This window comes from Alexandromys fortis, unplaced genomic scaffold (assembly GCF_014885135.2).
Source record: "Alexandromys fortis isolate MF-2015 unplaced genomic scaffold, M_Fortis_MF-2015_v1.1 scaffold_28, whole genome shotgun sequence".
Classification (NCBI taxonomy): domain Eukaryota; kingdom Metazoa; phylum Chordata; class Mammalia; order Rodentia; family Cricetidae; genus Alexandromys; species Alexandromys fortis.
In genome coordinates, this window is record NW_026067901.1 from 12,019,786 (window position 1) to 12,045,849 (window position 26,064).

The 26,064-nt window shown below is 49.8% G+C and overlaps 1 protein-coding gene across 1 annotated transcript in view; it reads right to left on the reverse strand.

Moving 5' to 3' along the window:
- The window catches only part of Gramd4 (GRAM domain containing 4), a 76,861-nt gene extending 71,144 nt beyond the window's left edge, over positions 1 to 5,717 (reverse strand). Inside the window, exon 1 of the mRNA XM_050128451.1 lies at positions 5,522 to 5,717. Within this exon, the coding sequence (XP_049984408.1) occupies positions 5,522 to 5,550 (29 nt within the window). The 5' untranslated portion in view covers positions 5,551 to 5,717. The remainder of the gene's footprint in view (positions 1 to 5,521) is intronic.
- Positions 5,718 to 26,064: the final 20,347 nt, after the last annotated feature.

Below are 26,064 nucleotides of genomic sequence, written 5' to 3' on the forward strand. Positions count from 1 at the left end.
ATCTCTTGTTATAGATGCACATGGCCATGCATGGATGTGTTCGTGGACCGATGCAGCTACACAGGAGTCAGAGTTCACACACGCACTTCCTGTTCTTCTGTTTGAACGGGTCTAAAAGCAACCAAACCCCAGTAGCAACCACTGCCCCCTCTATCTGGGTTTTTGATACTGGTGTCTGGGGAAGGAACCTGGGCTCCCTATAGAATAGGCAGACTCTAGGGCTGAACCTGGAGCAGCCTGTGAGCCAAACAGCAGTGACATGTTCAGGCTCTCACAGAGATGCGGTGTCTATGGGACCCAGGGGCAACTAAAAGAGCAGCAAGGAAATGAATCAAGAGGAATCGCACGGTAAAGTGTAAAGTACGAATCAGCAGGAATAGAAATCAATGCTTAATAAGCGGCTAAATGAAGAAGAGACAATTGCCAAATCTACACAGAATTCCAAATAACTCACATCCTTGGTCCTTAAGGGGGAAGCACAGAGCCCCTTTCATTCCTCAGTGGTGGAATACACTGTGAATTCCTTCCAAAGAGTGTGGCAGGGAGGGCCTTGACACAGAGGCCTCTTGACAAATATACCTAGGCCAGGGGTACACCAACAGCAATGAGTCACACTGAAAGGTACTGAGAATGCTGCCCTTCCCAAGCCATCAGTCTCACCAGACTAATCATGACAAAAACATTTACATTTCAAAAGGGGATTCTCAACACAGGGCCCTGCAGCCCACCAAACATCTCCAGGAGTCAACCGAGTCAAGAGGAGCCTAAGGAGATGTGACAACCAGACATATGTGGGACCCGGATGGAGTTCTGGGATCAAAACAAGGACAGGAGGCAAAAATGAAGACAACCTGTCAAGCAAAGGACTTCATCAATAACCATGTGAGAGGCTGATGGTGAAGCGGCCACCTACGCCTGATGGCCTGCATTCCATCCCTAGGGATGGAGACCCACATGGTAGAAGGAGAGACGTGTCTCCCAAAAGTTGTCCTCTGGCCTTCACATGAATGTACCCACAAATACAAACGTAAATAAATGTAAGACACTGGTCCCCAAACAGTAACAAGTGAACCATGGTCAGTGGGATTGGAGGATGGGGGAGTTGAAGGGGTTGAGGGGTTGCAGTGATGGGAAGGGGGTAGAGAAGGAGTGGGGAGAGTTGGGAGGGGTCACAACAGGCACAACTGCCACCACAACACATCCACAGTGAACAAGGAAAGCTGACACAAAGGCCACCCGCCCTGTGATTACAGGTACACAAAGACTCCAGAGAAGGCAAACCCATAGCTAAACTAGCATGGTGGTGGCCTCAGCTACGGAAAGAGGCTGTGGGGTACCAGCTATCCGGTCCTTGCCTCCTTCTGGAAACATCCTCTAGATTGTGGTGATGGTTGATGAGATTATGAACGGTTTAAAAAGCAGTAAATTGTATCTGTAAAGGGTGGGTAGTGTGGTGTGTGAATTACAATTAACAAAGACTTAAAAAGAAGAAGCTCTCTCCTGGTCTTGTTCCCTCCTTGCGGCAGCTGTCAAAGTGCTTAGTCCCTCCTGGCACAACTAAGGGTGGACCCTAAAGCTGGGGTCCCTTCGGCATGAACTGCCAAATGACCCAGGGAAGGCAGAGCGCAATGGTCACTCAGTGCCATGACAGCTCACTAGAGGCTGTCGAACACAAGGAACATGGCGCTACATGAGTGTGGAGAGACCCTAGCTTTGAAAAGCCCACTTTCTACATGGGAGGCAAACAGGAAAAGAGGCAAAGTCTTGTATCTTGGGGAAAGCCCCAAACTTCTCTGTATTGGAGGAACCCTTATTGTGAGATGGAGCCCACCACAGCCCGAGCTTCAGGAGCCACAGAAACAAACCACGAGAACGTCTCTCTCACGGGACTGTCACCAGGCCCTGTGAGAGACGCTGCCGTGTGCCGTGAACGCCACATGACCCCTCTAAACTCAGCTTTACAGGATTACCACGGGGCCCTGGAGCCGCTCTGCCACAAGCCACCACGCAGGCTCACACCCGAGCTCTGCCACAGACCTCGCCAGCACTCGAGCAAGCTGGTGCCCCTCCCTCTCTGTGCCTCAGTTTCCTCACCTGGTGATGGTAGCATAAGTGTGCGGGGGTGAGATGACTCTGGGAGACGCGTCTGTCTCCTGCTACTGTTTTTTTTTTTTTTCTCAGATAGGCCAATACTTCCTGTCTTCCTGTAGAACCACAGGGGACTTTAATCACAGGCTTAAGTAGAATCACAACCCTGGTTATAACTCAAACACCAAACAGTCTTAACAATGGCTTTTCGATGTCAAATGTTATTAGTGGTGACTTACAGCCTAAAGTCCCCTCCCAGGCCTTCGGTACTGGCCACACGCAGACACCCCAGGAAACTCTGGTCTATCACATCTGTTCTTTTGCTTTATTGGACATTTCTCCACCAGCCACAGACTCAGGCCAGGTACAGCTGCCTCGGACCCACCCACCTGGACTGGGCTGCACATGGAATCCAGGCCTCCTCCCTGCAGGCCTCCTCCCCACAGCTGGCTGATGAAGACTTGGACTTTCACCCCCTTTCTAAGCACTGTTTTCTAGTTCTGCCCAAAGCAACCCCAGAGCCACTATGGCACCACCATAGCCCCCAGATAGTTCGCAGGGCTCATGTATCCAATCTTCCAGAACCTACATTTATGGTCAAACTGCCCTGGGGTGCTCTAGGGTGTCGGCCTCCCTAGACATGGCCACCTGAGGCCAGGGAAAGAAGATCTATCTCAGAGTAAGTTCATCTGCATTCACCTGTGACTCTGTTCGCAGGCTCCCATCTTATCTCCCTGGATTCACGATTACCGCTCTCCACATAGGACACCAGTGATCCATTGCAAAGCTGTAAGCAGCTGTCCCTGAAGTCACCTACACCAGTGGGCACAGACACGCCTCTCGCTGCTAACAGGGTCGCCTGTCCCCTCGCAGTCTACTTTGCGGAAAGAATGCAGGGACTCAGAAAAGGTAACCCAACCGTACACAAGTGAGAAGCATCCCCACTAACAGGTGTTGCTGCCACCACAGACACTAAGTGTCCCCATCCTGAAACAAAAAGAAGGCCAAACACCAGAGTAGAGGGGACAGGGTTGTTCAGGAAGAGAACCTGCCCAGCTCCCCAAGAGAGGATGGCCACCAAACATGAGCCTCTGGCTGGAGATACTTCACCCCAGAATAAATACCCCCAATCCTGTAAAAGGCTCAGTAGGTCAGGCTTCTAGAGAGAAACCCTACCAGAGCATGGGCAACTGGATGGGGCTTCTACGTATTGTCCCCATTGAAGGAAGGGACACCAGGTAGCACAAGAGCCAACAAGGATCCCACATCAGAACACTGAGCCTTTCTGGTTCTCCAGACATGGATTCTGCGTCTGTCCAAACGTGGCACGGCTGGAGCTGGTGTTTCTAAACACCTGTAAGTTCCCTGCTGTGCTCTCCTTACGGAGCCATGCTGAGGCCATGCCAGCACTACCAAGAGCATTGCAGGGCCTTCAATGGCACTGTTTCCATTGTGCGAGTGCTCTCTATTGTGAGGTGGAAATGTCGATTCAGGAAACAGGTCTGAGTCTCCTCTTTCTAGGTGGTGAAGGTGAAGCCCAGCAAGAATGAGGGCAGCAGAGGCCATCGCTGCTGGCACTGGCAACCGCTCTGACTGCTGGCGCCAGTCCGGGTAAGCCAGGGTAACAGATAACAGAGACGCCCAGAAGGTTTGGTGAGAGAGAGAGACCACTGGTCCTTCCCTAGGAGAGGCACCCCTGCAAAGCCCCTCTGGCTGCCTGGGTAGGAGGCACAGGCTAAAGAGGTGCCCAAGCTGTGTAGAAACAGATCTCAACTCTGAGACTGTCCCGGACGGTTTTGCGAGATATAAATCCTAGCATGAACTCAAACAGACATCACTGGGACCAGTGAGGATAGCCACACTCCCTACCATCAGCCAGTACACTGAGGAAAAACAAGCAGAACAGGGAAGTATGTGGTCGTGGGCATCCAACCCCCCCAGTCATTGGTACCTAGCCCATTCTCCCTGGGAGTTCAGTATTCAGTATCACAGCAAAACTAGGGGGTTCCAACCTCCAGAAGTGGCGTGGGAAGGAGGAAGGAGCAGGCATACTGACTGAGAACCTCAAGTTGGGATGTCCCAGAGGGTATCTGTAGGTTGTGGTTTCATCCTAGCATGGGGCAGGGATAATAAAACACCCTCACAGCGCCAGGCTGTGTGTCCCCAAACGGGCCTGGGAACAGGTTGGGCGGTGGCAGAATGAAAGAAGATTCTACAGATATCTGCGGGTTCACTAAGGTCACCAGAGAGGCAAAGGGCAGGACAGCCTGGCCTGATTCCTGACCGAGGGTGTGTCTGGCCAGCATTGAACCTATGTCGTATCATTAATCCTCTTATCTTCTTCGTCACTCACTAATGGGGAAACTGAGGCAGGGGACGCTCACTGCCTTGCCCAATGTCACAGAGCAGGTATATAAGAAAAAGGAACTTCCAGCTGTCCTTTATTTCAAGCCCTACAGAGCACAGACCATGACCCTCCTCTTGGGTCTGACCCTAAAGCAAATCCCTCTGCCTAGCTGGGCGTCAGGACTGTGGAGGGCTGAGACTCAGGACCTTAGAACTTGAATTTGTCTCTAATCTACAGAGGCAAGGAAGGAAGAGAACACTCCCTAAAAAAAAAGTCTCCCCCATACTGAATCTCCTACCTCTGGAAATGGGGAAGCTCCAAAGTGTACCAGCTTGTCTCTAGCCCTGGAAGCCTGCTCCTCATCCTACTACTGGGCCACAGGTAGGGAAGGACAGGGGAACCAACACCCAGACTGGCCCCTCTTCAACCTTCAGAGGTGCCAGACCCGCTGTGGACAAGTGAGGACGTAGGCTGGGGACCGCCACACAGAATCCCACCTTAGCGGTTGTAATAAACACACAGGCCTAAGCTCCAGCCAAGTGCCAACTGTCCCCCCGGATCCCACAAGCTAATGTCCAAAGAAAAGGGGAAAAGCCACACAGAAAGCAGAGCGTGGGAAAGGGAGAAAGCGTCCACAACTTTTCCTCCAGGTCATCTCTTGGGCCTCACCGGCCTGGAGAGCCCTCCCCCTTTCCAGTTCACCCACCCCCACAAGAGTGGGTCAGTAGGACGACAATTGCTGCGCCCTCATCCTGTTCCCCGCTAGCGGCCTAGGCATGGTGACCCATCTAAAGACTCCCACACACAGTAGTTTGGGCCCCTAACGTCCCATCGACGTCTGCCTCTCGCCCAGCAGGACCCTGACCCGCACAGCGCCCGCGGTGCGCGCGAGGGGTGGCCGTGACACGCGCCCCGGGGGCGTGTGTGCCGGGCGAGCCCGCGCCCGTCCGCGAAAGGAGGGTCGCCGCTGTGGGCCACCGAGTGAGAACAGCACAGCGTACAGACAGGGACGCGGCCCGGCGGCCGGGACAGAGCTTGGCCAGCGTCGCCCAGGTCTGTGTAGGAGTCCGCGTGCGCGCCGCTTACCCTGCGGGGAGATCGGGGCCAACTCTCATCCACCCGCCGCTGCGGTGCCCCCCTGGCCGGCCACCCGGCCCCGCTGCACCTGCCGCCCTCCCGGGAGCCTAGCGGCGCCGGGGAGCGGGGACTACGCGGCCCCGCGGGTGCCGGCCACGAGCGCGGAGGCGGCGCCGCGTCGCGCGCTCACGTCCTGCTGCGCGGAGTCTGCGCGCCCCCGGCCGGGCCTGCGCAGCCGCCGCCCCGCCCCGCCCCGCGCCTCCTTGCCCGCCCTGCCGGGTTCGCGCGCGCGCGGGTCCGATCACGCGGCGCCGTCTTTGTTTGGGTGACCCACGTGGGCCCTCGCCACGCGTACCCACGCGCACGCGCGGCCGCCTGCCAGTCGCAGCCACGGACACAGTCGCGCGCAAGCGTGCACGCCACTGTCGCTTCGCTCTGGTGTGTGGACTTGACAGTTGCTGCCAGTGGTGACCTGCACTTGGAGGAGAAATACTTGTCCTGGCCTCGCCAGGCTGGACCCAGAGCACAGCTCCTCCCTGGGAAACTGACGTGGAATCTGCACCGGGAGGGGGCAGTGGGCAAGTCCTCCCTCCTCCCCCCATTCAGTACCTAGCCAGGAATGTCTCCACACACTTTTAAATGTCACCTAAGCCATAGGAAGCCTGCGCCAGCCCAGGCACTACCTTGGAAACTGAGATCTCTGATAGACACCTCCCCCTCTTTTGACTCACCTTTCAGAAACAAGGGTTGACAAGCTCCCGGAAAGATAACTAGTGGACCAGGTAAAGACAGCACCCTCCAGAACCCAGGCCTCACCAGGTTGGAGAACCAACCAGTAGCACCCTATGGGGTCTGACCCAGGAGGCCAGCTTCAGGCTTGAACTAGATGGAGCATAGGAAGCTGAGAAAGCACACAAGCCTCTCGGCTTGCTCTGCTGACTTTGCCGGCCTCTCCCACCAGGGTCATGCAGGCACAGGCCTAAGGCTCTGCCTGTACGGGTTGATGCTGAACTTGCAACAGTCACCTCCTACCCTCTCAATTCAGAACTGCGCCCTACTTTATGTCTCAAACACCCCAGCTCAAGGGCTCCTGAAGCTTCCTGGGGACAGGATTCCAGGCCCCTTGTGTCCTCCAGCATTCCCTGCTTTCCAGACAGCCCTCTGTATCAGGGTCAGGGACTGGCATTCAGGTGGGCTCTAGTGGGTGAGCCCTCTCCTCTCTGCAGAATGAGAAGCAGTGGTCTCAGAAATACCCAAGAGCGGCACAATGTGGGGTCTATCCCATGGCTCTTGGCTGGCAGGGTGAGGTGCCAGGGGAAGCTGCCTGCAGGGCTTTGGTCTTGGCAAGAGGAGAGCTACTTTGGGCAGGAACCTGCTCTGAGTCACCTTTGTGTGGCATCCCAGCCCAACGCCACGCCAATCCTGCTGGCTCCTCCTCCCTCTGGCTTTTCCTGCTTCCTCTTTGTCTTCCAGCAAAACAGGACTCTGGTTGCCCCCAAACACAAGATCCACTTTCCTGCCTTCGGGTCAGTGCCTAAGTCACAACCTCCCAGACAGAGCTTCTCGACTCTGCCCCTACCAGCCGGCTAGCCTAACTCCGAAGAGTCCACTCCCCAAAGCTGCCTTGGCCGGCTGGGTCAAAAAAAAAATGGCTGTAGCCTCCCATGAAGCCAGAGTTCTCAGGAGCCATTCCAACACCCCTCTCCCGTGAACTCAGCTGGACACCTTCTACAAGGACAGGCCCCATGCAGTCATGTAGGTGTCCCTTCCTGCTAGAGTTTAAATGTGTCCCCAAGGTTCCTGCGCTGCATGCTTAATCCCCAGCGCACCAGTGTGGCGTGTTGGTCACCCTCAGGATTGCTTTATGGTTGACGCTGCTTTTACATGAGGGGACTCTTGATGCGAGGCATGGGGGATTCAATGAGAATGGCCCCAGGAGCCCATGTGTTTAAATGCTTGGCCCCTACACTGTTTAGGAAGGATTAGAAGGTGTGGCCTCGTTGGAGGAGGTGTGTCTCTGGGTTTGAGGTTTCCAAAGCCCACACTATCCCCAGTCAGCTCTCTCTGTGTCTCATGGCTGTGTCTTAAGATGTAAGCTCTCAGCTAGCGCCTTAGCGCCATTCCTGCCTGCCTGCTGTGCTTCCTGCTGTGATGGTCAGGGATAAACCCATGTGAGTCCCAAATTAAACGCTCATCTGTGTGTTGCCTTGGTCATGGTATCTCATTCAAGCAATAGAAAAGTAACTAAGACAGAAGGGCAATTCCCTGCTACACAGCTCTCATGAGGATGGCACTGGGCAGGCCCTCACGACCGCACGGGACAGCCTGAAGCCGTCTGGCCAGTACAGCTTCAGAAGGGAGCTGCACAGGGCGCTCTGCAGGGAGTTACAGGAAGCCCCCGCCCCTCACTTCCACTCACACGCGCACACACTCTCTCTCTCTCTCTCTCTCTCTCTCTCTCTCTCTCTCTCTCTGATTTCCTGTTCCTCCCTCTGTAGACAGGCACCACCCCCAGCTCCTGACCCCAAGGAGAATCTTCCCTGACCTTATCCCTGTAGTATATCTCATTCTCTTGCAGCGTTGGCTGGGGCCTGCGTGTTGCTGGGGCTTCCTGACAAAGTGAGTCACCTGAGAACATAGCAGCAGCCCATCAGGAAGGGAGCCAGCCCCCACCCTGACAGAACACAGAGGGGTTGCTCAGGAAAAGTTCTCTGCCTGACTGATTAGGATAAGGAGATGAACAGGAGCCCCCCCAAGGGAGACAGACTTCTAGGGCTTTCCCAGGAGTCCTATCCCGTCCCCTCCCCCCAACTGTAGACAAACAGCCCCTGTGTACCCACTCCCAGCCACTTCCTGGTGGGGAACAAAACTGGTCAATAGTGGTACATTCTAGAATACACTGCCCCAAGGGGAACTTGATGTTCCCATGCCCACCATCTACTCAGCGGCTCCTCGCAACCATGCTCCCTTGTTTATCGTATTCTGGACTGTGTCTCACAAATCTGGATATGGAAGTCCTCATCCACCCGACCTCAGAACAAGACTACATTTGAAGGCAGGGTCTTCACAGAGGCCAGTAAGGCCAGTGGGGTCCCAAAGGCCAGCTCCAGTCTAGTCTGCCCGGTTCTTATAAGAGGACAGCAGGAACAGACACACACAAAGGGGTGACCATATGGAGACAGAGAAGGCCGTGACTCTACACCCTTGAACTTGGCCTTCAGAACTGTGAGGGAATCTCGGCTGCACCAGCTGTCCCAGAGGTCACCTGATGCTAAAGGCCACACACTGAGAATCAATAGAGTCACCACTGACTGACTCGCGAGCTAGACGTGGAGGGACAGCAAAGGTCGGAGCTGCACCAGCTCCTGAGTCTTGTTGGCATCTATCGGAAGGTAGCTGGAACCTGTTTGCAGTCTGGCCAGCTGAACCTTCTTGTCCCTACATCCTCACCTCAGAGTCCAAGAATCAAGAGTAACTGCCATCCTCTGTCTTCCCAGCATAAGAGAACAATGTAAAAGCGAGAGGAGACGAACTCACTGTTACAGCACCCCTGGGACACGCAGAGCCCAGCCCATCAGACAAGCCTGATCTACAGCTTATTCCATTCTTACTGGAGAGAGACCAGTGAACTTGCTGTGGCACAACTCACACAAAATCCGGAATCCCCAGAGCAGTGGTTCTCAACCTTCCCAACACTGCGACTCTTAAATATTCACACTGTGGTGAGCCCCAACCGTAAAATTATTTATTGCTACTTCATAACTGTAATTTTGCTACTGTTATGAATCGTACTGTAAATACCTGCTATGCAGGATACCTGATGCGTGGCCCCCAAAGGCATCGTGACCCACAGACTGAGAATCGCCGCCCTAGAACCTCAGTTTCTGTGTCTGTAAGGTGCGGGAGTGAACTGGCCTCTGTAACCATGGCAGCTGGGACTGGGTCTCAATCTCTTACCCACCCCACCCCCCACCCAGAGGAGGTAAGCAGCAGCCTGTGGGGAGATCAGGGCTCAGGGGCTCTAAGAAAGTGTTGGGAATCAAGAAGCCTGTGCATAGCCGGGCGGTGGTGGCTAGTTCCAGGACAGGCTCCAAAGCCATAGAGAAACCCTGTCTCGAAAAATCAAAAAAAAAAAAAAAAAAGAAAGAAAAGAAGCCTGTGCAGCTAGGGCTGCAGTCTGGCGGTGCCACACAGTTGTATATGCACCTGTGCACAGTGCCTGTTCTCCCCGTTATAGGCACTCAGTGAGCAGGAGCTCAGTATGCACTCAGATGTCATCTAGAAATCTAATTTTCATATTTCCTTGACTTCGAAATGCCCTCTGGAGTGAGAGCGCCCACCAACGAAACAGCTGTTTTCCAGGAAAACCCCAACCCCTGCTGTGTTAGGCTGCTCCCATGACAGCGTGACGTGGGACTACTGGGCATCTTGACTGGAAGGAACATGGATGTGATGTGGTATGACTCGTGGAGGGTTCTGCTCTAGATTCTCCACTCTGCACCCCAACTCTGGCTGTGACCATTGGAGACTCTGTCCCCGGAAATAAAAGGTGTTTTCTAACGGTTTCGCCAGGCTTCATGGGGGTGGCAGAAAACAGGCTTTGAGCTGCCAGCCTGGCATGGGAGCTGGGGGTAGTGAGCCAGTGCAAAGAGGATGAGGGCGCAATCAAACTGCCCACCCCTTGGAGCCAAGTTGCTAAGTTAGGCTCCTGGCTTCAAGCTGGAAGGTGCTCCACCTTGTGGCTGCAGATAGTAGCACAGCACAGGGAGGAGCCCGCACAGTCCCGGATGGCTCATTGTCTTGTACCAGTTCTTTACCTTCTCCCTACCCAAACAGCCTGCCAAACTCTGGCACTACTTGGGGCCACTTGGCAGGCTCTTCCCTTTTTGTCCCTCTGTCTCTGTCTACTTGGGGACAGACTGCTGCCCTGGTCTTTTCTAGGCTCTGAGTTTCACCAGCTCGGTGACCTTGGCTAGTCCCTGTAAGCTCTCGGAGACCTAGTTTCTTTACTTCAAAGGACAGTGACTGCCTTCTTCCTTTTCCCGTCCTCTTCTCCTCCACAGCAGTGCACAGAGGCCCACGGCCAGCAGAGCTGACCTATGAAGACTTTCTGGGGATGAAGGACCTATGTGTGAGCCGTCGGCCATATGCTCACAAGGGCTGGAGGACTGGAGGGAAGGGCCTGTCCTGGTATGAGACTTGGGTTATCAGAAAAGGGAATTTAAAACCTAGGAAGGCTTCTGAGGGGGTTAGACCATGGAGGGGTGATAAACTTCAGGATTTTTCTTGGGGAAGTGGGGGCCAGTAAACCCTGGGCTTGGGGAGCTAAAGGCATGAACCAGGGGCACAAGCCGGTGAGGAGATGAGGACATTAAATAGTACAGGGGTGTGAGGGGCAGGGGACAGTGTGTCAGTGCAGGGGTGTGAGGGGAAGGGACAGTGAGTCAGTGCAGGGGTGTGAGGGGAAGGGACAGTGAGTCAGTGCAGGGGTGTGAGGGGCAGGGGACAGTGTATCAGTGCAGGGGTGTGAGGGGCAAAGGCATTGTGTCAGTACAGGGGCATGAGGGACAGGGGACAGTGTGTCAGTGCTGGGGTGTGAGGGGTTGGGGGCAGTGAACCAGAACAGGAGGCTTGGGAACTGGGGCGGGACGTGGGGGAAGTGGGAATGTTGGAGGAGGTTGTTGTGTGGAAAGGATGAAAGGTAAGATGGCAGGGGCCTCTTGGAAGCCAAGGGCTAGGAGCAACTTTTGTGGGGCCTGTACGTGGTTGAGGAGGGGACTTCCTGACCTGTGGTTCTTGGTGGTTTGGGTAGCAGGCTACAGGAAGATCTGTCAATATAGACAGTCTGAGCATGGAAGGCCCCAGACCTGATTTCTTTCCTAAAGAGACATCCTTGCTCAATCCTCCAGTACGGTCTACATGGAGGCAAACAGGGATCACAGAGCCAAAGGAATGGGACCATCCAAAGGCAAAGAGAAAGTGGGCAGACAGAGCTCCAGGACAGAGCCTCTTGTCTGTGGAAGAGCTACAGAGGAGAGAATGAACAACAGTGGGGGTGCGGGGTGGGGAGGTGGGGAGCCATGGCCAGCAAGGCCTTCCTGGTCCCTGTGATTCCTGAGAGCAGGGATACAGAAATGAATTGTAGCTGGGCAGTTTTAATCCCAGCACGTGGGAGGCAGAGACAGGCAGATCTCTGAGTTTGAGGCCAGCCTGGTCTACAGAGCGAGTTCCAGGACAGTTGGAGCAACACAGAGAATCCCAGTCTCGAAAAAACAAACAACAACAAAAGAAATGCCCCATAGACAGGATGGTAGTCAGACCCCATCTAGAGTTCTTGGGAGGGAAGTGTTAGGATTCTAGAGACCAACACTATATTCTACAGAACTTTCTAGCATTAGAGAAGTGTTTTTGCAGATAGTCTGTCCTCTAAGGTGTCCCCATTAGCCACGTGCAGCTACCGAGCAACTGAAACATAGCTAACTCCAGGAAGGGGAACTTGCAGTTGTATTTCGGCCTCACAGATTCCAATGCAAACAGCGTGTGTGGGTAGCAGAGGGAGCAAGCTGACTGCCAGCCTAGCTGGGGAGCAGGCAGGAAGCACAGGCCATCCTGCAGTGGAAACGGAGCCAGGGACGTCACGAAAATGCCGAGGCTGTGGAAGGACAGCGTGATTCAGTGCAAGAAAACAAACCAGCCCATTAGAGGGAAGCTACTCGGGAAGAACGGGGAAATGGTTAGAAATAAAAAGGGAAATAGTTTTATAATAAGTAAAGGAAAACAGAACTTAAGAGACACAAATAATAAACGTTGTACCTTGAGATAGACAAAGGCAAAAGGGAAACTTTTTAAAAAGAGACTTTATTTTTTTCAAGATTTTATTTATTTGTTTTATGTATATAAGTGCTCTATCTGCATGTATGCCTGTATTCCAGAAGAGGGCATCAGATCCCTTTATAGATAGAGGTGAGCCACCATGTGGTTACTGGGACTAAACTCAGGACCTCTGCAAGAGCAGCAAGCACTTTTAACTGCTGGACCATCATTTCTCCAGTCCCAGGTTTGGAGGTTCTCTTTTTGTCTTTCGATTTTTTTTTATTTTGTGGGTATGAGTGTTTTGCCTGCTTGTATGTATGTGCACCGTGTGTGTGCATCGCCCACACAGGTCAGAAGAGGGCGAAACTGGAGCTAAACATGATTGTGAGCTACCATATGGGCACTGAGAATCGAACCCAGGTCCTCTGCAAGAGCAACAAGTGCTCTTAGCCACTAAGCCATACCTCCAGCCCCTCACGGTTCATCCGGATGAGTGGCATGAGCTCTGGGGCTCAGCAGGAATGAATTGACTGCTATGCAAAAGGGATGGTGGTGTTTCTTGCTTCTGGCGAAGCCCATTTCTGTATGTTAATGGTTTATAGGAGAGCCATTCCGTACCGGAATTGATAAATAAGTGTGTGCAGGCTGCTTTGCTGTAATTGGCCATGACTTGATTCTGATGTGCAATCACTGAGACTGTTAAGTCTGACCATGAAAATGTAAGTCTGGAAGCTATGGAACACATCCCATGCATTTATTATAGCTACTTTGTGTATCATAATGGCGACATTTTAAACGAGATGTTTTACATTCCCAAGAGGAAGGGGGGTCTTGTCCCTAGCTGTGTAATTTAGAGTCCAGTTGGGTTTTTTTTTCCCTAACTGGACCTGTTTGCATGGTAATATGATACTATGTGTGGTATGCTTTGCATAAATCCTTATCCTGACAGTTACTAGCTGACAGTGCAAACGCTAATTGGGGGTTCTATTTATAGGGAGCCTAGGATAAAATACGAAGTTCTGCAGTCAGCTTACTTAGGGCATCATTTCCTTGTGCTGTGGCGAATCTCACATCTAGCTTGTTTCTTCGCCAAGGAGAAACTGTGGAGCTGGTCCAACCCAATAGCTTCACGCAGAAGGATGAAACGGGATCCTTATCTCACCCTGTGAAAGACTTAACTCCAAAAGGACCATAAGTCCCAAGACCCTGCCTCTGAGAGAGGAGAAGGTAGAGAATAGGCTTGAACTCACTTGAACAATAAAAGGACTTTCTGAACAGGACCATGGGAGTGCAGAATCAAGTCTAACTATTAATAAGCAGGACTTCATAAAACTAAAAAAAAAACTTTAATCCCAGCACTCGGGAGGCAGAGGCAGGCGGATCTCTGGGAGTTCGAGGCCAGCCTGGTCTACAAGAGCTAGTTTCGGGACAGGCACCAAAGCTACAGAGAAACCCTGTCTCGAAAAACAAAAACAAACAAACAAAAAAACATCTGCACAGAAAAGGACACCCTTACTCCAGTAAAGTGGCGGCCTACTGAATGGAAAAACAAACACAAAAACTTTATCAGCAAGGTGTCTTATGGAGGGTTAGTATCTAGAATATATGAAGAGCTCAAAATCTTAAACAAGAAAACAAGCAAATAATTTAAGATGGCACATAGAATTAAACAGAGTTCTCGAAAAAAGAGTTACAGATTGCTAAGGAACACCTTTTAAAATGTTCAGCATCCTTAGCCAGTGATTTTCAACCTGTGGGTCTTGACCCCTGGGAGGGGGGGGTCAAAGGACCCTTTCACAGGGGTCACATGTCAGATATTTACATTGTGATTCATAACAGTGGCAAAATTACAGTTATGATGTAGCAACAAAAAATGTTATGGTTGGGGTCACCACATAAAGGATCGCAGCATTAGGAAGGATGAGAACCACAGTCTTTAGTCATCAGGAAAATCCACCTAAAGCTTCTCTAAGATTTCATCTCACCCAAGCCAGAAACACTAAGGTTAGAGAAAATGATGATACTAGCGTAGCTATGGGGAAAAGGGGTGACGGTACTGACATGGATGTGGGGAAAGGGGGTGCCGGTGCCGGAATGGATGTGGGGAAAGGGGGTGCCGGTGCCGGAATGGATGTGGGGAAGGGGGGGTGCCGGTGCCGGAATGGATGTGGGGAAAGGGGTGCCAGTGCTGGCATGGGCGTGGGAAAAGGAGGTGATGGTGCTGTCATGGACGTGAGGAAGTGGGGTGCCGGTGCCGGCATGGACGTATGGAAAGGGGGTGCTGGGCCTGCATAGACGTGAGGAAGTGGGGTGCCGGTGCCGGCATGGACGTATGGAAAGGGGGTGCTGGGCCTGCATAGACGTGAGGAAAGGAGGTGACGGTGCTGTCATGGACGTGGGGAAGGGGGCGGACGGTGCTGGCATAGATGTGAGAAAGGAGAAAACTGTTGGTGTCAAAGCAAATGGTGCAGGCACCATGAAAATCAATGTGGAGTCCCCAAAAAGGCTATAAATAGATCTCCCACGTGATTCAGCTCTTGATTCTTGGGTATATGTCCAAAGGAATCCACATCTTAGAACAGAGACACCCACCCATCCCTGTTCATTGTTGCTCTACTCACCATAGCCAGGAAACGGAAACAGTCTAGATGTCCATGGGGGTGCATGGGTATTGAAAATGGGGTATATTTACACAACAGAATATTATTCAGCTATGAAGAAAAATGAAGTTACCTAATTTTCAGGTAGAAAGATGGAGCTGAAACCATGGAAACACTCATTCTGAGTGAGGTAACCTGGGCCCAGAAAGACAGACACCGTATGTTTTCTCTCATCGGTCCGCGTTAGCTTTGAATCTTCAGATGCCTGTGTATGCTTCCTTCAGAGCATCCACAGAGGCCAGGGGCATACTAAGAGTCATGGAGGTGCCTATGTAAGGGAGGGCAATCAATAGTGTACGGGGTGAAAGGGGATTAGTAGAACAGGAAGTGTCATACTGGGTAGGGGAGTGGAGGGTAGGTTAGAGGAGGGACTATGGGGAGGGCTAAATAGCATCCAAGACCTTTCAGAAATACATATAGAAACCTACTACTGTAGAAGCTTCCTAAAAGTGTACACACAAACACACTCCATATTATGTATATAGCTACATAGAGAATGAAACTACCCCACATTTTTTTAACTTTTAAAGATTGTTTTCTTATTTTTGAAAGATTTATTTATGCATATGTGTGTCTGTGCGTTTGCCACATGGGGCCAGAAGAAGGAGGGTATCCAGTTGTCTTGTAGCTAGAGTTACTCTGCTCAGGCCTCCAGCTTCTGCCATGCATGGCCTGATGTCACCAGAAACTATTTGCTGCTGGGAGCTGAGTTAGAAGTCTCAGACCTGCCCAGGCAGAGACACCCTGGAGTCAGTGTGCTACAGGGGTTCTCGGGAAGACATCTGGGACTGGAAGGGACTGCCAGGTCCATCCATTCTCACTTCCAGCTCACTGTGACACTGGACAAGAGCGGCCATGCTGTGCTCTTCCATGGGAAGGCCTTCTTGATCCCCCAAGATCTTCCTGGGACCCCCAGCCTTGGAACATTCCAGTGCTTCAAGGTGGATTAAGAAAGAAATAGATGGAGCTGGAGAACTCTCTCAGTAACTGAGAACACTGACTGCTCTCTCAGAGAACCTGGGTTCAATTTCCAGTGTCCGAGCACAACTCACAAGTGTTTGTAACTCCAGTCTCAGGAGATCCAGCACCCTCTTCTGGACTCCGTGTGCACATGGCACACACATGCCCCATAGACAAGCAGGCAGGCAAACACATCCATACACATAAAATTAATTTTCTTAAAATATAAGAAAAATATTGATTCAGCAGCTCACACTGGCTCCACTTGAAACAAATATATCTATTTATTTAGCTTTCCAAAACAGGGTTTCTCTGTGAAACAATTCAGGCTATCCTGGAACTCTTTTGTTTGTTTTTGAGTCATGGCCTTACTTAGGTGGAGACCCTACCCAGCTCTGGCTGTCCTGGAATTTACTATGTAGACCAGGCTGGCCTCGAACTCACAGAGATTCGCCTGCCTCTGACTCTCGAGTGCTGGGATTAAAGGTGTGCACCACCACCGCCTGACAACATTACTAATTCATGAAACTGCTAAATCCAAAGTATCCCTCGGGCACAGTTGGAGTCAGTCCCAAGGGCCTCTGGCCCTCTTTGCTCTGGCTCTGCCTTTTGGTCTATCCAGAAGAACCTTCTCTTCCTGATTACGGGACTAAGAAATGCAGAGATTTTTGTCCTCCCAACAATTGAATCAAAATTTCAGGATTGAGCCCTGCTGACTAAGATTGATCTCCTGAGGTCACGTGTGTTGTGGAATATTATTTTAAGTGGTTAAAGATGGTTTTCATTGTTTATGCTGCAGAATATCATTTTAACTGTGTAAAGGTGTGTTGTTTTTGTCTGTGCTGCATTTGTTCAATGGTGTAAGGATGTGTGCTTAATTATGTCAAGAGGTGCTGCGTTTACTTACCCTTGTCTGTCTAAGGCACCTGATTGGTCTAATAAAGAATTGAAAGACCAATATCTAGGCAGAGAAAGGGTAGGCGGAGTTGGCAGGCAGAGAGAATAAATAGGAGGAGAAGTCTAGAAAAGAGAGAAGAGCTCAGCAGCATGGCGGGTGGGCCAGTCCTCCACGAGAGAAAGCCTCAGCAGGATGGTTGAGCCACAGCGACTGCAGTGGCCTCTGGAGATTGTCTGACAAACCTTTATACAAACTAACCAAAAGGCAGAGAGAGAGAATATCCAAATTAACAAAATCAGAAATGAAAAGGGGGACATAACAACAGACCCTGAGGAAATCTAGAGAACCATCAGATCATACTTCAAACACCTGTATTCCACAAAATTGGAAAACTTAAAGGAAATGGACAATTTTCTGGATAAGTACCACATACCAAAATTAAGTCAAGACCAGATAAGCAAATTAAATAGACCTATAACTGCTAAGGAAGTAGAAATGATCATCAAAAGTCTCCCAACCAAAAAAAGTCCAGGACCAGATGGTTTCAGTGCAGAATTCAACAAGAACTTCAAAGAACTAATACCAATACTCTTCAAGTTGTTCCACACAAGAGAAACAGAAGGAGAATTGCCAAACTCTTTTTACAAGGCTACAATTATCCTGATATCCAAACCACACCAACATATTACTAAGAAAGAGAATTACAAACCAATCTCTGTTATGAACTTTAATGCAAAAATACTCAATAAAATAATGGCAGAACACATCAGGAAAAATCATCCAACATGACCAAATAGGCTTCATCCCAGAGATGCAGGGTTGGTTCAACATATAAAATAATCCATTAATGTAAATCCACCATATAAACAAGCTGAAAGAAAAAAAACACATGATCATCTCATTAGATGCTGGAAAAGCCTTCGACAAAATACAACATTTCTTCATGATAAAGGTCTTGGAGAGAGCAGGGATAAAAGGAACATACCTAAACATAATAAAGGCAATCTACAGCAAGCCAACAGCCAACATCAAACTAAATGGAGAGAAACTCAAAGCGATACCACTGCAATAAGGAACAAAACAAAGCTGTCCACTCTCTCCATTTCTATTCAGTATAATACTTGAAGTTCTAGCTAGAGCAATAAGACAGCAAAAGGAGATCAAAGAGATACAAATCAGAAAAGAAGAAGTCAAACTTTCACTATTTGCTGATGATATGATAATATACATAAGTGACCCCAAAATTTTACCAGGGAACTCCTACAACTCATAAACACCTTCAGTAATGTGGCAGGATACAAGATTAACTAAAAAAAATCAGTAACTCTTCTTTATACAGACGATAGACAGACCGAGAAAGAAATCAGAGAAACATCATCTTTTACAATAGCCACAAATAACATAAAATATCTTGGGGATAACTAATCAAACAAGTGAAGGACCTGTATGAGAAGAACTTTAAATCTCTGAAGAAAGAAATCGGAGAAGACATCAGAAAAGGGAAAGATCTCCCATGCTCTAGGTAGGTAGAACTAACATAGTAAAAAATGCCAATCTTACCCAAAGCAATCTACAGATTCAATGCAATGCCCAGCAAAATCCCAGGAAAATTCTTCACAGACCTCAAAAGAACAATTCTCAACTTTACATGGAAAACTAAAAATCCAGAATAGCCAAAACAATTCTATACAAAAAGGTATTTCTGGAGGCCTCTTCTTACTTGCGGGGCTGAAGGGTTTAAAGGAGCCTTAGCTCCTCAGGCCGGGAATGGCAGTCCTTGACCCAGTGGAACCCTTTCTGCATCTTGGGCACCTAGTTTTTGGTTTGGCCCATGCACAATCCCTTCATGAGTGGACGGGCCGGCCACAGCCCCAGCAAGTTGTGTCATCGGGCATTGCCAGAGTTCTCCCTTGGTTCTCTGTCAGCAAGAAGGTCTCTGGCTGCTATTACCCATTTATGAACAACTTCATTGTGAACAGAAGCCGCCACATCATGGGTAGGGGCATTAAGCCCCTCCCGTGTAAACTGTTGTGGGCCTGATGTAGCGACATTTTCATTTGTATTTTAATAAATAAAGCTTACCTGAAGATCAGCAAAGTAAAACAGCCACACTGGTCAGCCTTACAGACCAGGCAGTAGTAACACACACCTTAATCCAAGTAGCCACACTAGTTTCCATAGAAACCGGGCTGTGCACACCTTTAATACCAGCCCTCGAGAGAATTATAAAATGGGAGGAGACAACTCTCACTTTCCATCTCATTCTGAGATTCCTGGAGACAGGATCACCTTTTCCGACTGAGGTTGATGTAAGAGCCAGTGGCTGGTGCATCACTTTTTCTGGTCTTCAGGTTGAACCCCAATTTCTGTTTCTGAGTTTTTATTAATCATGTATCATGCATGCCTTTAAAGGCCAGGTCAGAGATCTATTGAAGGTAATCTTGCTGTTCAATTCGGGCCTGCATAATGGGGTTGTCATACTGTCCATGGCCTGTGCATGTCATGAACTACAGGAAGGTTGAATTGTATATTAATATTTGGCCTGATCATCATAAGAGCGCCAGTTAAGGCTGCAGGCTCTAAGAGCCTTCATTAGAGGGTACCAATCGTAATAGGCTTGTAAATACATCGCTCATTGCCTTAAAACCTGTTTGGAGTGCGATGAATCAGGACCAGACTCACTGACCACTTTACAAATGAGGGAGAGATAGGCCAAGGGGTGGGTATCCATGGCCGAATGGCCACATTAGGGCCTACGTTCACTGGAAAGGCCATGGGTAAGCCCTGTGGTATCACAGTTGAGATGACTGAAAGGTTGGCAGGGTGTTTGCTTCAACAGGTGAACAGTATGGTAAGTCCCCCTCCCATAGGTACTGCAGGGGAGGCATAGCCACCGGCAGCACAGGAGGAGCAGAGGGGGAAGCTGATATGGACCTGGGGGATGTTATCTTCTCCTTTTCTCTATCTTTTGTTCCTGCTACCTCCTTTGTTTTCCTTTTTTCTTTTCTTTTTCTTTTCCTTTCTCTTTCCCTGCAGCTTCCTCCTCCTGGGAGTTAGAGGGGATTCAGACATTGGTTGAATGGAGGTGACAGATAAATTGACATGGCGCAGTTCTTGACAGTGTATATTGTGAGCCTTAATCACCTCCTCCACCAAGGAGGCTCTTAGACTAGCGATTATCATCAACAAAACAGGCATAAAGGATAACTCATGGGTCACTCCCAAGGCTAGCTCTCTCTTCCTAGCCAGAAACAAAACCCACATCTAAAGATGGAGTCCCACATATTCTCTGGGGAGATCCATGGCATGAACACCGCGGCCTCCATTCAAAGTTTTTCTGGGTCCTCAGTTCTGGTCCGAAGCCCTCGGCTGGCTGAAAGGGACCTGAGGGCCCTACATGAGCCTCCTTACGATGAGAAGGGAGATTTCTCACAGCGGCAAAGCATGAATAATAGCAAGGAAAGAGAAAGTGTGTGTCGGGCCCAAATTTCTTTGGAACTTCAGTGGTGTTTTAGGCCACAGCCGTATGCCCACATGCTGTCTCTGGATGGTGGTCGACTGTTAGAAGTTTAACCTTGATTCTGTTTCCGGAGGGGTCAACTCTTATGTGGAAATGCCAGGCAAACCAGGACAAATGACACGTGCCTCCCGATCACTTTCACAAGACAAACACCACAAAGAAGAGAGAGGGTCCCACAGTGGAACCGAAGGGACGCTCAGCACAGAGGAACCTCATCACTGAGGAACACCCATCAGGAGCGCTATCCGGCACTGTGAGTGAGAAGAACGGATCCGCTGGACCGCAATGCCAAAACATGAATGAAAGATTGGGTCATGGGTGCTGAATGTGGTGGCGGCAGGAAAGGGCAAAAATGATGGCCCCCAAAATCACTGAGGCAACGACAATGACCATCCACGTGGGTTCAATACCTGCCAAGCCCCATGTTGGGCACCAGATGTAGCAGGGTCCCAGAGGGTGTCCCTTGGGCGAGAGGGAAAGGTAGATGTGAAGCCAATAACATGGGAACACTGGGAACAGGTGGAAACAATAAGCTCATTTTATTTCAGGATAGGGCAAGCCTTGTATATCTCCCATCCGGGGTGGCAGGGGGAGGACATTCACTGAGCTGGCATCTGCTGAGGTGATGTGGTCGCTGTCCATATGTCTGCATCATCTCTCATCACACTCACCTGCCATTGTCAAGGCCCTCTGGCAGACCCAGGCTGGATTTAAGGAAATAGCTAATATACATGCTCTTAATATCAATCCAGGCCGGCTGGCTCTCAGACCCATTAAGGCTTAGTCACCCCACATACCCACACTGGTCACCTGTGGACACTTGTGAGGATGCCAAGTACCAAGGAGCAGCTGGACCCCAGGAGGCTAGGGGGAAAGCCATGGAGTCATGTTATCTTGTTGTATGAAGAGGAGCCCGCTTCTTTGTCCAGCTAGCTTAGCCCCAAAATAATCACACAGAAATTGTATTAATTAAATCACTGCTTGGTCGGTTATCTCTAGCCTGTTATTGGCTAATTCTCACATCTTGATTTAACCCATTTCTATTAATCTGTATATTGCCACGTGGCAGTGGCTTACTGGGAAAGACTCTAACCAGCAACCATCTCAGGCAGAGGATCCATGGCTTCTCTCCAACTCTGCTTTCTTCCTCCCAGAATTCAGTTCTGTCTCCCCCGACTACCTAAGTTTGCCCTATCAACTAGGCCAAGGCAGTTTCTTTATTAACCAATGAAAGCAACACAAAGCCAAAAGGACCTCCTACACCACTATCTGGGTTAGAAAGCACCTGAAAACCAATAGCTTCTTTTTCTGTTACGACGGGTGTGACTGTGACCAAATGGAGTTCCTTGGAAGAAATACCTATTCCATAACCAGTTGCACTACCGCCCATCCCTGGGGACAGGCCCAGGTTCTTCTTCACCTGAGCTCCCTAGCCCCACCCCATACAGTTCTTCCTTCCATCTCAGACACATGCTTGCCCTGCTTATTGGTCCCAGCGTCTCAGAAATGGCTCCCCTACGACTTGGCTGCCTAGAGGCTCTGAGCTCCGAGTTGAACCGTGACAACAAGGAAGTCCATACCAGCCGTGGTGCTTGGCACATCCTGCCTCCATCTTGTCCCTGTATCTCTTACAGCTAACTGATCAGGTATTAATACCCTCTGTTTGAATCGCATGCTTCCAGAAGATTCCAACAGATGCAGCCCCACCTATCCTCCAGCCTCTGCCTCACACCTGGCCAGGTTTTGTTCCATAATGGCTCTGGTGGCCTGTGAGAGCCCTCATCCCAGGGACAGACCTGTATGTGACCAGTGTCCCACCTCCTTCCTCCACCCTGCTTAAGGTCCTTGCTTTGCTCTAGGGAGCAAATACCTCATTCTCCTCAGTACCTCTAGGCAGTGTCCGTCTGTGCCTTGGTGTCTGAAACCTGAGCTGGAATAGAGCAAAGAGTCTCTCACAGGGGATTCGTGTGTGTGTGTGTGTGTGTGTGTGATGCATCTGGATTGCTCAGCAGCTGACTGTGAGACAGAAAAGTACCCTGTGTTGTCTAGCTGGGCCCAATGTCCAGAAGGATCTTATCTGGTGAAAGAGGGAATCAGAGGACCAGCTTCAGAAGGACAAAATATTCGAAAGATTCAGCTGGCCATGGCTGGCTTTGAACATGGAGAAAGGCAGAAGTTGGAGAGATGGCTCAGCGGTTAAGCACTGACTGCTCGGGGCTGGAGAGATGGCTTAGTGGTTAAGAGCATTGCCTGCTCTTCCAGAGGTCCTGAGTTCAATTCCCAGCAACCACATGGTGGCTCACAACCATCTGTAATGAGATCTGGTGCCCTCTTCTGGCCTGCAGGCATACATACAGACAGAATATTGTATACATGATAGATAGATAAAAAAAAAATAAATATTTAAAAAGGAAAAAAAAAAGAGCTGGCTGACTGGTCTTCCAGAGGACCCAGCACCTACATGGCAACTCACAATGTCTGTGAATCCAATCCAGGGAACACGATACCACACAAAGGCAAGATATCTAGATAGATAGATAGATAGATAGATAGATAGATAGATAGATAGATAGATAGAATCTTTAAAAGAAAAGAAAATGGAGGAAGGGGACAAGGAACACAGGTGGGTTCAGAAAGTTGGACAGAAGAAGGTGTTCCTTTCAGTCTCCAGAGAGACATGTGGCACTCCTGACATCTGACTTCTGCATTGGCTGAGACCCATTGCAGACTGCCAAACCCCAGGACTATTAAATAATCCAGTACTGTTGTGCTAAACTCCTGAGTATGAGATTTTGTTACACAGGATACAAGAGATGGAGAATACAAGATACTCAGAGAGAAGAGAGGTGTGCCTAAACCCACCATGAGAACTGTCTTAAAAATTACAGCCAGGCATGGTAGTGCACACCTTTAATTCCAGCACTTGGAAGGTACAGGCAGGCAGATCTCTGTGAGTTCAAGGATATCCTAGTCTACAGAGCGAGCCAAGGTTACACAGAGAAACCCTGTATTGAAAAAAAAAAACAAAAACAAAAAAAGAAAAAGATTACTTTTTATTTATATATGTGTGCGTATGTCTGTCTGTCTGTCCATGCACCACGTGCATGCAGGTGCCCAAGGAGGCCAGAAGAGGGCATTAGATCGCCTAGAGTTAGAGGAATTACAGATGGTGTGAGCTGTCCACTATTGGTTCTAGGAACCAAACCCAGGTCCTCTACAAGAGCAACAAGTTTTCCTAACTGCTGAGACATCTCCTCGACCCTACAGCCAGGCCTTTTGATTGCTACCAGGGCCACTCTTCCCAGAGGACAGAAACATAGGCTCAGCAAACATGTTCACTTCTGGTCTGGGAGGCCAAAATGTTGGGGAATATTATTTTAAGATGTGTGACTTTTGTTTACGCTGCATTTCTTTAATTCTGTGAAGCTGTGATTCTTTGCCTGTCTAAAACAACCTGATGGTCCTAATAAAGATCTGAATGGCCAATAATGAGGCAGGAGCAAGGATAGGTGGGGCTGGCAGACAGAGAGTGCAAACAAAAGGAGAAATCTGGAAAAGGGAGCAACCAGAGAACAAGGTGAAGAGAGTGCCAGGGGCCAGTCACCCAGCCACCCAGCACCCAGCCACCCAGTTAGCTACCCGGCCACCCGACCACCCGACCACCCAGTCAGCCACCCAGCCACCCACTCACCCAGCCACTCAGCACCCAGCCACCCAGTTACCCAGCCATCCGCCTAGCCACCCAGTCAGCCACCCAGTCACCCAGCCACTCAGCACCCAGCAACCCAGCCAGCCACAATGTAAAATAAAAGGAAGAATCACAGAAGTAAGAAAAGGAAAAAGCCAAGAGATAAAAAGATAGATGGAATAATTTAGGTTAAGAAAAAACTGGCAAGAAATTAGCCAAGCTAAGGCCAGGCATTCATAACTAAGAATAAGCCTCCATGTGTGATTTATTTGGGAGCTGATTGGTGCCCCCCCACAAATGACAAAAGAGTAAAAAACATTGCACTACACCAGAGGATGGACTCTGAGTGAATTCTGTAGACAGAGAAGCCAGTCACGGGGCTGGAGAAATGGCTCAATCGTTAAAAGTACTGACTATTCTTCTAGAGGACCTGGGTTCAATTCCCAGCACCCATGTGGCAGCTCGTAACTGTCTGTAATTAAACTTCCAGGAGACCTGACACACATGGCAAAAAAAGCAATTAAAAAAAAGTCAATCAACCAACTGCAGCAGAAGCCAGAATTTGAAGGAACCAGTCGCTCTGGCAATAGCTTCCTGGGTTCCCCTCTCCCTCACACTGTAGGTGGTAGCTTGCCACGGTCACCCGTCTGGCTCCTCGCGCATGCAGAACATGTACCTTCTGGCCTCCGAAGGCTGACTGGGGGCTCCAGTCTATTTGTAGCATCCCAATCCATCTTCTTCTCTTTTGATCAGGGCAGGGGCCGAGTGCCTCTTCCAAGCTGCAGATCTCAGCATGCTTAATGGCATTCCATGTCATTTTGACTCATTGTTTGTGCCCTGCGGGACCATGGCCTCTGCCAGCAGTGTTGGTGGGGGCTTGGGGCTCCCCCACTGCCAAATTTCAGCAAGTTCTGCAGACTCTGTGAGGCAGAGCCTTCATGATAAGAGGGCCTGCTTAGCCTGCCTCTTCTGCCTAGGGAGACCTGCATAAAGGAGACCCTAAGCCCTGGTGGTTCCTCAAGGCTAGTATTTCTTGCTGAGAAGCCATGCATGGCTAACCCTCACTCCCAATTCTTTTCAAACTGGGGGCTCCCTTTTTCCTTTGTTTTAAATTGATTTTTATTGAGCTCTACAATTTTCTCTGCTCCCCTCCCTGCCTCTCCCCTTCTCTTCAACCCTCTCCCAAGGTCCCCATGCTCCCAATTTGCTCAGGAGATCTTGTCTTTTTCCATGTAGATTAGATCTATGTAAGTCTCTCTTAGAGTCCTCATTGTTGTCTACGTTCTCTGGGATTGTGATTTGTAGGCTGGTTTTCTTTGCTTTATGTTTAAAAACCACTTATGAGTGAGTACATGTGATAATTGTCTTTCTGGGTGTGGGTTACCTCACGCAAAATGATGTTTTCTAGATCCACCCATTTGGGGGGGCTCTCTTTTTCAAGGAACTCTATTCACGCAGACAGCCAAGCATCCTGTTGGACTTGCTCACAAGTTCTGTCCCAGCAGTTTGCAGAGGTTGGCTCTTGCCTGTTCTTGGCAAATGTCCTCTACCCTCTCCTATGATCAAAGCCAGGAGGCCTGGGCTCTGTCTCTAACACATCCCTGTAGGGCAGCTGGACTCTGGCACTAAGAGCTGTGGAAAGGGCAGGGGAGAGATGTGGGAAGGACATTCCGTTGCAGCAGACACAAACAGGCAGACTTTCTCCGTCACTGTTCTCTGGAGGTGACCTGTCACAGGTATTTTTCCTCCCCCACCATGCCTTGGTCTCCTGGATATGGCCATCAGTGTCTCAGGAAGAGGACTCACAAAGAAGCAGCATCAACAGGAGTGGTTCTAGTTTTGGGACCAGACCACTATGGTTTTCTTTATATATTATTGTTTAGCACAAAGGTGTCTCTCATGCTATGCAAGTATACCACTACTGAGCTGCGTGCCTCAGTCCTCTTAATTGTTGTTTTTGAGACAGGGTCTTACTATAGCATAAACTGGCATTCAACTCGTGATCTTCCTGCC